The following is an 11,702-nucleotide window of genomic DNA, read 5'->3' as shown; positions in this document are numbered from 1 at the left end:
CTGTCTTCGCAGCTATTGTAGCGATTGCACGATCACCATCATCATAATCGCGTTCCAGGCCTCACCTTACTACGCGGACCTGTGGCCACTAGCCTGCTAGTTGTTGCTAGTGCTGTCCTTTTCTGTTGTGGCCTCGTCTTGTAAGGAACAGGAGGGCAGGGGTCCGTTCCTAGTTGGGGACAACGGAAGAACAACGAGAAACGACAGAAAGGGTCGTGGAGAACGTAACTCAAAGCAATGGGGCTTGGAGCTGTGATAGATAGCAGCGAGTGCTGGAGAGGGGCCGAGGCGGGGGGTGCCAGGGAAAGAAAACGACGGGATGCGTTTAGCATAGAATAGCGGCAGGAGCGAACTGATTGATGCCATTTACTGTAATCCTTCTGGCGTACAAAGACGACGGTACTGTCTGCTACCTAAGCGAAGTCGTCCAATACCCGTTTTCACTAAATTATGAAGACGAATTGAAGGTGAGCCAACGCTTTTAAAATAATAAGAAATAGTCATAATTTTACAAAAATATAATAAAATACAGTTAGTTTTCACTTAGTTATTATAGATGCTAACTGGCGGCCGCCCTTCGAATAGTAACATTCAATAACAAAGAAAAAGTATTCTCTGAAAGCAAATAAAAAAATGTTCCACTGGCATGCATGCATTTCCTGCTTTCTTTATGACCTAAAGGAATGCTCGTAAAGTAATTAGGTTACTACTGCGAATGTGCATAAAATCTATCCCTGCATTATGTGTCGTCTGCCAAAGTACTCTCACGGAAATGTTAGTTCTTAGTTACCAAAAAGTAAACTTTTGCATTAATGCTACCTGTAACTCTCAATATATAATTAACGAGGAATAATAACAATTTTTTAGATTTATTTTCATATGAATATATATAGATTATATTATCGATGAAAGTAACAGTACTATCACTATGGGCAGCGCGCTGGCATGTAACATTGTAACGCTGCGCTGCTCTGTAACTTCAAGTCCACGCTTTTTTAAAAGAAAGATGTTCATTGAAGGCCTCAAGCTAATCAAGACTTCTCCGTCTTGCCTAATTGTTTGCTCAACCTAGCGGTACCCTTAAAGGCTTTAAACACCTGATAATTAATCGCTAAAAGAAAAAAGCAAACTGCGTAGATAATTGGCGCTTTTAAAAATCTATGCTGGTACCGTACTCTCACAGTACCCTGTCTCTTATTAGCCATATCTCATGCTAGGCGCTTGATCTTTTTCTAGCTCGTATTGGTGAGTGGTGCCGGAAGACTGTTAACCATCCGACGTGACGAACGGTATCCAACAGAGCTTCGGATTCAAAAGCGGCACTACCGCCACTACCACTGATTTTACGTATCGATGTAATACAAGGCTGAACGCAGAAAGGACATTCGGATCTTTTTGTAGGCAACCCGCACGATACCTGATACTTTATTTACCAATCATTGGTGGCATAGATTTTGGGTAAGTTTGATGCATTATCGGGTGCAGGGCATTCTCCCGCTGGGGCACTACCTCCATGAGAATATCCTTTTTTTTCAAAAGTCAGAAAAGGTTGTTTAAAATTCAATTTAAAAAAACAGCATTTGTTGCACATGTGAAGATCTCAGTTACGTGCCTCTTTATGTGGCTCGTCTATAGCAGTATATAGTATTAGAGTTTTTGACATCTATGCTAAGAAGCAATTTGATTGTTGCCAACCTTTTTAAACTGCATCCAGGTGCGTTGGAGCGTCGCGAGTCGAATCACGAACGTAAGCAAGAATGCCTAGACAGATCATACAAGTTCGATTTGCTAGGATAAAACGTTTGAGGTAGGCTGTCGTGGGCGCATCTAGCCCAATTAAACCGCCTAATAGGAATGAACGTAGCTCTTTGACGGCGTCACCAGCTGAGCACGATCATTAAGTGATCAGCTTGTGCCAGCGGCTTCAAGTATTTTCTCGGCCTAAAACAAGTTTTTGGTCACGACAGCAATTATACCCATCAAGGCTGTAATGCGAAGGAGCCCGCGTACATTCAAATCCAGTTGAACTTTGTCCGCTACATTTTGGTTCGTCTGAAGTAACATCTAAAACGTTGAGTATGATCGGACGTAAAACGCAAGAAAAAACACTTACGTTCGAGGCTGATCCGTCAGCGCCTGCTTTCGTCGTCATGCTTGTTCTTGGTGTTGCATTAAAGGAGCTGCTTTAAAAGGGAACAATGTTGTTTCTAAATCAATTCACTAAATTGTGTTTTTTTTTGCTGTTCAACAATCCTCGGTACAATAGTGAGTGGTTTTCTTAGTTTTTTGACAATCATTTCACGCGGCAGGTAATGGAAGATTTGGCAAACTGATGCTTAAGTTCTCTTGGAAATCCGTCTCAGAGGCTTCCCAGGAAGTTTGGTGTTAGCTTGCAAAGGATAAAGGGGCAAAGAGCTATGTTGAGCAAAACTCTTACTACCGTCGTACGGGCTTTTATGCTTACAACAGGTCTACTAACCCAAACATGTGACGGACGTGAAGGACTCCGACGAAAATGGAAGAAGCTGGAGGCTACTACCGGGGTTAATCTACTGCAGGCTTAACAGCGCCATATGATCATTAGTAGTCCTGTTCTTGTGGGCTCGTCCTGAGTATGTCCGGACACCTCTCATTTTCGTTGATAAGCTGCTAACTAATATAGTAGCTCCCAGGAACTCCATGAACGAGATGCCTATGCTGGTTCACAAATAGCCATTCACTGTTTCCGGTATTGTGGAAACGTTATCTGGAGCCGTGGCCGCTTCTATAAAAGCATTCAAAACATTACAGTTATGACGTTTCTCCAGGCAGTCCAATTAATCATGCTATTGTTACCCTATGCCGCTTGTGAAGTGGTCTCGAAAACGCTAAACAGTCGCAGCCAAAGCGGTAGTGTGTCAATGGATTATCAAACTCAACGAAGCGACGGCTCCCGCCCACCCGAGAAGCTAACTTTACGAAAGTTACAGACATGTTTTGGAGTCTTACCTTGGTTAAATCAAACTGGCCAGAGGATGAATCAAATACAGTTTACATTCTCAAACCACTACTACTACCAAATCATTATCGATAACCCGAGAATAGGGCCTTTATTTTATCATAAGAGGGGCTTATTTTATTGTAAGCAGACAGACAAAAATATAATAATGAATAACTATTAATGGAGAAAATATCCACTGTGTAGCTCTATTGATTAGTATCCAACATATTTGTACATGCTTTCTCTCCCGTAATCACCAAAAACATACGGATAAATATTCTAGTATTTCTATTACTAGAAAAAAACAACAAGCACATAGCTTTCACATTGGCCATTATCACTATGTTCAACCTTTGATTACAATGTAACAAGGTCGCTTACGCTTGCTAAATCATAGCATTCTCGAGTATCGCGCCTGATCAACGGTACGAATCGACATTTATAGACTACTCGATAACATGTTTGTCAAACTTTTCCAGAAAACGTGGTCCTGGCAATTGGGCGGCGGACAGTGACTTTAACGCACTTTGGTTGAGCCTGCAATTGGTTGAGCACGCTAAACGAATGCGAGCGCATAACGAGGTGATAGCTGATGTTGTTGTGAGTAAAATACTAGTTTGAAAAAGCCTTGTATCAGCTAGGTCTTAAACCCGGGACCTCGGTGTTTCAAAGTGAAACTTATGGCAACTGTCGCTCTTCCAAAACAAGCTACTTTTTTCAGTTGGATTTGTTCGACGAGGGTCAGGGATGCGACTTCTAGCGGAATTGTATCGTCGTGACGCTCGTTTCAGCCGACGTTTGATCGTCTCGATCCTCGCTTTCCGTCGATAGTCGTGCGTCGAAGGAGATCTAGAATGAAAACGCCGATTTTTAAATACAAACTGAGACTACGATGGTTTTAACCGTGACGATTATAACATCGAGGATCTGTGAAAGTATAGAGATTTATATCTTTGATTTATAACATTTGATCTATATAAGTGTGCAGTTGACGCCAAAAGGAAATAAGTGATCATTTTTACGTATCATCATCACCCTCGTAATCTATCAAGAAAGTATTTTCTATTCCACACATCTTCTTTGAATCCATCTGTTTTAGCATTCAAAAATGTTTCATAATATTGCAGTCAACCAGAAATGTGCATATTTGCTTTTAGCTGTGCACTAATGATACCTTCTGCGGCGTCGGCCATGTTGGGATGCAAAGACCCCTGGTCCGATCGGGATCGGCGCATATCCACCTCCGGCGCCGTAGATGGCATTTGTATACAACATCTGATTAAGGGGGGCCAGTACCGTTGCCATACCTTTATAATAAACAACAAATATGGACAAAACCAATTTGTCTAGATAAATACAGGAGAGATACAAAAAAAAACCGTTGCGTAATTATTATGTTATTTTATTAATAACGTGCTTACCGATTATGAGCGTCTGGATTCTACTGGCATGAGTTTGAAAACCGGTGTTTCAAACCTAACCTGCGTCCAACAGACGTTCAAACGACGATTTGATTTACGCAGATATCTGAACAAAGATGAACTACATGTATATATATCTATCTCATAAAGCATATGAACCATACGGTTGTCCGGTGCGAAGTGTTAACATTTTACAAAATTTTTCTTCACTTTTTCTTTCATTTAATTTTAGCTCTGTAATATAGCTTGGAAAGCTTTTCCAGGCAGAATTCTTTGAGGATAACTGTTCGAAGTTCAAATTGTAGGCACTCCCATCCCATTTTGACAACTTCGTGGGTCGTAATGGTCAGGGCCGTCAATCCCAGCGAAGGCAAACATACCGTACCGTGTGTCAACGAATCTGTAGCTGTGAGCAAATGTCGAAACGTTCTGATCACTTAATTCGTTCCGTTGACAGTTTCAGGGCACCCATGCATTATGACCGATCGGTTGAATACTACGTAAAGCTGAACATCTTTCTTGGCCAGACTAATCGAAGCTGTCGTCGTGTTTAACTGGGAAAAGACTTGTGCTACTTATCTGTCTGTAGTAGATTACTTTCGTATTAGCGAAAATATCCTAGCAAAACTCACCGAGGACCGAAGCAAGTCCGAGACCAAGCAGGAACAACAGAAACTCTTCACTCTCAAAGAAGTGTCGACTCTGAAGATCTTTCGTCTTGCCGTAGTGATATGACGGTAAGTACCATTCGTGGGAATCGTGACGCCTACAGGGTAAAAGATTGCAGGAAACTGTTGCAGTCAAGAGTTTGACGGTAAACGTTCCACCATGCAGTTGTGCAGAAAAGTGCCCCATCATTGAATAACGTATGCTGCTATGGTTGACTTGTTTCTAATAAAGTAAGATCAGGCTTATCACACGGGAAGCACACCCAAAAATATCATTTATATTTACTTAAAAAAAATCCATCTAAGATGATGACTTAGCCAGCTAAAGCGCTCTACCTGAACACTCGGTCTTTGGTTCGTGTTCGCCACGTAAATAGGCAAAATAAATAATTCGTGAAATCCACCTTTTTCTATCCTAAAAATTAATGTTACATAATAAGGAAGAGAAATGATGTTTGAAGAGAGAACTAATAGCTACAGTCCAACGATCTTCCTGGATCTTTTCTTAAATGTTCCACGCTTGCGTGTTTCAAGAAGGAAACTTAATTCGATAACTTATCTATTTCAGGAAAAAAAAAAGCTTTTGCTTGTAATATACTCATTATTCGGCCAGTATAGTCAATAGTAATGTCACAGCAAGCGGCCCAATAGAAGCTCATATGTTCCGTTAAGACTTCATCGTTTATTAGCCCGTATGCTATCGCCCCTTCGTTTGTTCTTAAGTTCACGCGTTAATTAGTTGCTTATTTGTTGCACTCACAGAAATCGGGCTTATGATCTCGTTTGATCGTTGCCAAAACACCATCAATCTCAACGAATTTATCATTTTTATATTTCAAACACACTGGGCTTAACTTTTCACATCAATATCTAACGTTTTTTTTCGTTTTTTTCGCATGAGAGCGCACGTACTTCGAAGGTATCCGATCAAGAGCCATTTGGGCGATCAGTCGAAACGTTTCCTTAGCGATTACCTCTCGGACGCTCAAGGGGCCCACTTCAGGGTAGTATCGTGCAGTTGGTGATTTTTTTCCTGTAATAGCCTGAATAGCTTTCTGTGGATTTCGAGGCTCTATAGTAAGCTTAGTCGAAGATATTATAATGGTGTTGTTTTGGTCTCGAGTCAGTTCAGTTGCCTGTGACTTTTCAGGCCGCAAATTCTGCAGGGCCCTAAGGCGCGGTGCAAATACGGTACTAATTACTAATGCCTGCACGGCCGAGATAAGTAGAAAAAGACACAGTAGCATCCTGAATAAAACGGTTTTAAATGGCGTTGAAGTATTAGAGGACTCGCTATACCAAAGTCGCTTGATCAGGTCACAAAACATATACATGTCTCTTCTTAACTAGCTCGAACAGCATAAACTAACAGTCACCAGTCATGACATGACACTCACGTATCAGGAAAATATACGCGTGGCAATTATTTGACGATCGACACGCATAAGCTTTCGCTAATGAACTCAAGCTTACTTCACTTTCACCGTTTTATTAAGTTTACAATTCTGTTAAGTTCCAGTGGGCGTTTTGTGCTTACAAATCGAACAGCGCCTCGGGTGCGAACTGGGCGGCGAATCTCGGCGCAACTGATGATATAAGAGCGAAAACTGGTCTGAGCATCGTGTTGGTGAAAGTGCTGGTCCATGGGCTGCTTCTACTTCGGATGTTGGTGGGCAACAAACGAGACCAGTTGCCCGTTGATCCTGTGTCTGCTGGCTCTGTGATGAGCGTTGATGACTGACAGCCCGATGGTGCGGGTCCTTTCTCCGGCGTGACGTTGGAGCATGGAGAATCGTTTCATTTTTGGATGGTCCATTGTAGAGAACTAGCGGGATGATTGCGTCGCAAAAGATGAGGGATCAACTTTAATCGACAGCGGAAGTATCCACATCGCGTGCCTAGACCACTATATATATCTGACGTGTTTACTTACGCCTATCTAATAGCATTCTTGATCAGTGTTTAGTTCTTTATCATCAAACTAGCACTTTGAAGCTATACGTACTATTCACGGCGGTACGCTCCGTTTCTTTAAAATGACTTCAAGATATCCAAGATCCCTAAGTTGAACAAAAAAAAAAATTGATATTGTACAAGAAAGAATCTTGTTCTGAGCGTCACTGAAGCCATTTTATAAACTATCAGCACTTTGTCCCTGTCAAGTAGGAACTGTCGCCTGAAGTACGCGTCGTCTGAAGTGCCGCTGATTGGCTTATTAAAAGAGGAACTACGAAACGCTAGCTGCGCAGAACGCCGAGTAAGGGATCCAAAAGTGGGGCTTCACTGACGCCACATCTGCGGGCGGATGCAAACGTCAAAGACGGCGAACACGTGATAGCGAGTCAAATTGTGAAGTAACAATCGCTTACCTAGCTTCGTCTCTCGCTGCGAGGCATAACAGGGTTAGTGGCAATGGGAGCTGGTGGGGCCTTCGAGGATAGTGGAGGTTACGCGATCTGTGATGTGCCTTTGCGTGTCATGTAGGGCTCTGGTTACGTTGGCATCATCCGAATATCGTCGGCCCTACAATCACTACCGAAATAGAACAAAAAAAAGCTTATTTAATCCGGAAGAACATGTGTTCGCATACGTCGGTATTGACAGAGCAGTGTCTACTTACCAGTTTGAAAATTATCGGGAAGTTACTGTAGTTCAAACAAGAAGCACAAGAAACAACAAAATTGACGTTCTCGATGAAGATCGCTTGCTGTGGTGGTTGATATCGGGAATGACTCGTAAGGCCATTGTAATATATTCACAATAATTTGACTGCATTATTAAGAAGTGTTGGCCAATTTGTTACTAGATTTATTCTCCGCCCTGCTTATGGTCGCCGTATCTTCTATAATAGCGTACTTTTCGAGATTTTTTAGGTTACTATGGATAAGTAACTACGTTGGCAGAAGACGCAGTACATCGTATTGTCGCTACCTACAAGGAATTGCACTATTAAAACTGATATATATATAGATTTGTTTTTTAAATGACATGTCTAATTATGGGTGACTTCATGAGTAGATAAGTTAATACCGATTGAAAATACTGCATTTTTGAGCATTTGATGCTAGGCTTCTTTTCGAGAAGCGGACAGATTGCTATTCTATGTTTACAGTATTGTTCAAAAAAGGACATACCATACTGAAGCTTATTAGGCCTCTATTAGTGCAGTGCCCCCTCCAGAACTAAAAGCACATGTCATCTTCCATGTGATCAGTTTATTTCTCGATAAACTCTATGGCTTATGTTTCTTTTTTGTATAGTCGTTTGGGTTCGTTGGTCTGTTTCAGCTAAACCGCAGCAGCATTGGCCTTCTCTATGCAACAAGACAATAAATATAAGTTATGAGTCACTAGAAGCGCTTCCTACACAGAGCTCAAAGAGAAATAACCAGTTTACTGTTAAAATCGCTCAGCTCCTCACTTCAGTCTAAATCGTATAGGAATCAGTGAAAAAACAAATGAAAATAACGATGCTTCGCTATTTTCTTTTGGATCATATAGTCGCGTGATCACGAAGCAGTTAACCATAGAGCGGCTGCAGGGATACCTTTTTTTTTTTGAAATTGCAACGTCTCGAACGGCCTATTTGGAAGTAATCTGCAGACGGAAATTACTGCCATGATGGGCTAAAAACAAAGATCGACATGGTCAGCGACAGCAAGTAATGCGATGGGGTGGTCGACCAGTAGACCTTCGTGAATGACCACGTTGTTTCGGGTTATTCAAACAATATCAAATAAGTTCAGTTAGAAGTAATGGAAAAGAGCCCGAAAACTAACTGCCCCCACAAAAAGAAATGTGCTTAGTGGAAACTGCATATCTCTCTCTCTCTCTCTCTCTCTCTGGTAGAAGGCACGCGATAGATCTGTATTGTGGTTAGTGGTTTCAAAAATTGTCGCCGGTCGGTTCTTGTTGTTAGAGGGACGACTCTGCTGGTAAGGCAACAAAAAAAAAGGCAAAATACGGACAAAATAAGGAATAAAACAAGTAACAAATATATGCGACGACACCGCATATCCCTCGAAGCGCTTCCGTCATCCCTGGTAGCAGCACAGGATGGACTTGATTAACGGAAATAGTAGGAACACGTAATGAGTCTCTCTTGAATATGGAATTTTCGTAATTTTATTAACAGAAACAAAAACGAAAATGCACATGCGGAGCTATGATATAAAAAAATACATTGATTATTTGTGGATAATGTTTCTAATGTTTTATTAGAGGAATATGCAAATGAAATTAACTTTATTACTCTTATTCAAAATGAATGACTCATAAGATATTCCGGTGAGCTCTGTAGGTACAGTCCCTTCTTGCATGGTCCTAGCTCCGTCTTGAAACACCTGTTCTCTTTCATACACGATCCTCTCATATTTAGCAACTGCATAGAGTGTCCTAACTGGCAATCCATGATTATTTCAAGCACATCCTCTGAAAGCTTTGACAAACATTATTGATATGCACAATTAATAAGACTCTAATACTGAGTTCGTCCTCTCCGATTTGTTTTATCGCACGTGTTTATTCGTATCGTAACACGAAAACAAGCCCATCATCAGCCTTGTGCTGAAGGTCTTAGCTATTTTGTTATCTAGCGCGTAAAAACACGATAACGTAAGCACTGTCATAAAAAGTTAACCGAACTACAAAGAGGCATTATCAAATTGACTAGCTTTCCTTTAGCTCTCGCCAGGAAGACTTCGTGACGCATTTATCCGAGGGGTCGCGTCGGGAGAGGCGATTAGGCAGACTAACGATCGGCCTGATATAGACTGCCTATATACCATTACTATACTATATCAATTACTACTGTTTAATTATATAATTAATTAGTATGATTATAACTACAAAATAAGTAAGACCATTTAACTTCTGCGGAAACATTGAAAGCTGTGGATGCGCTGCCCAGATTGTTACTGAACAATCAAACACATTCAAGCGTTCCACGACAATTTTTCGAAGTCGCCGGGTAACTATATTTTACAATAAAGAGTTCCCTTCGGCATAGATTGGTGCTAATAATGGGACAAAATTATGTGGCCATCTTTACTTTCGGAAAATACAAGTATCTCGTTTTGCCCAAGAAAAGCAGCTCTACCAGAATCCTCCACATAAAATCAATTGCGCATAGTTTCAAAGTGAGTACGACAGTTAATTGTCAGCTATGTAATAAATGTAACTGAGATGTTTATACAGAAATTCCAGTACTTATCATAAGTTACATGCTTACTTATAAGTTACTTAGTAATCATAAATTATACACAATATACCGAGTGCGAAAGGCACTGACAAACTTCTTTTTCATAACTGGGACTTAACAGTATCGGTTCATCATACAGTTGCCTGGCTGTTCAAATATACGTACATACTGCACTAACCCTACAAGTTGGTCAATAAGTTTTCCTATAGACGGGTGGCTTACCGCGTCCACTATACTCTTTAAGCATACTGACTCAGCTGACACGGTCTGTTCCCTGACCAGTATTTTTAGAATTTGTTACTGCAAAGCTATGCTACTAATAATAATAATAATAATAATAATAATAACAATAACGTGAAGAAAAACAAAGATCCGTACGTTTGTCTTGAAACAATGATGCCCCATCTTTATACGTTGAGAAAAAGGCGAAATAAATCAACCCGAAGCTCTAATAATTACTTTAGCAGCGAACATATTGAAGTAGAACGATAAACATTAATTTACAAATAGTATATATATACTACCTGCAAGTTAGGCTTTCTGTCTTGAGAGGTAGCTAAGGGCTGATAGGGAAGATCGGGAAGTCAAAGCCACAGAACTTAAGACCCCCCCGAAAAGAAGCCTTATCAGAAAAAGCGGGATGGATAGCCAAAGTTGCCACTATTAATAATAGAATAATAGTTAGCGGGTAGATGGATATGTGCGTTATCTGTATCTACTTAATTAAATTTAAGCATGATTCTAATACCCCAGTTACACCAGATACCGCACATCTTTGATTCACGAACCACCGAGTGCCTGCATTCGTGCTATTTCCAAGCACGCATACAAAGTACGTTTGTACAACTAACTGATATCAGAAAACCTTATTTCACATTGCAAGTGAAACTAGGTTGAATTACTTAGGCATATCCACTTAGGTAGAACGAGGTGCTCACGTTACAGATTAGTGTGCTAAAGATGACGAAGTATAAAAACATCAAAACGTTTTGCTACAAAATGAAAATCAATATCCATCTAAACGCTAATTGATTTGTTCTACATTGATCGCACGGAATTTACCACTTTAACGGTGCTTTCCTTAGTGGGGTCCATCATTTTCCTACACGATAACTTAATCCCTGTTTGAATTTCCCGTTGTTATTTATGGCAATGCGAATGCCTCTAACTCTTCTCCCCCTGTACACAGTCTGGCAAACGTTTGAGATATACGCTCATTTCCCCTACTCCAATTGCGCATCTAGTACCAAACATCAACTGGGTATGTATAACATCTGTCTACTGTATGGAATGCCAACATTTCAGAATCAGTGCGCGCTCTTAGATAATATATATACACAACGTAAACAGTAGAATTTAGCTGGCTTTCGCAGCGAACCCGCTACATTGGCTGGAGAAACTCGTCGATGCGATTGCTTGGCTTAATGAAAACCT

The 11,702-nt window shown here is 40.8% G+C and overlaps 1 protein-coding gene and 1 long non-coding RNA gene across 3 annotated transcripts; one reads left to right on the top strand and one right to left on the bottom strand.

Annotated features, from left to right (window-relative positions):
* Window positions 1-853: 853 nt before the first annotated feature.
* On the bottom strand, window positions 854-6,737 carry LOC111247982 (uncharacterized). 2 transcript variants are annotated; one of them, XM_022799634.2, is made up of 4 exons: window positions 6,607-6,737; window positions 5,034-5,167; window positions 4,155-4,287; window positions 854-3,829 (listed from the first exon to the last, which is right to left on the bottom strand). In XM_022799634.2, exons 1-4 carry the CDS (start codon window positions 6,687-6,689, stop codon window positions 3,625-3,627), a joined length of 555 nt encoding a protein of 184 aa, XP_022655369.1. In that variant the 5' UTR covers window positions 6,690-6,737; the 3' UTR covers window positions 854-3,624. The 2 variants fall into 2 exon arrangements, with proteins under 2 accessions (XP_022655369.1, XP_022655368.1); XM_022799633.2 differs by lacking the exon at window positions 6,607-6,737 and adding an exon at window positions 5,982-6,403.
* LOC111247983 (uncharacterized) lies at window positions 2,128-8,038 on the top strand. Its single transcript, XR_015324024.1, has 3 exons — window positions 2,128-2,265; window positions 2,470-5,138; window positions 5,971-8,038. It is a non-coding gene; the product is annotated as an uncharacterized LOC111247983 (long non-coding RNA).
* The last annotated feature ends 3,664 nt before the right edge of the window (window positions 8,039-11,702 follow it).

This window comes from Varroa destructor, unplaced genomic scaffold (genome assembly GCF_002443255.2).
Source record: "Varroa destructor unplaced genomic scaffold, Vdes_3.0 BEIS01000003.1, whole genome shotgun sequence".
Classification (NCBI taxonomy): domain Eukaryota; kingdom Metazoa; phylum Arthropoda; class Arachnida; order Mesostigmata; family Varroidae; genus Varroa; species Varroa destructor.
Note: the sequence above shows the minus strand (reverse complement) of the source record. Positions and strands in the feature narration are given on the sequence as shown.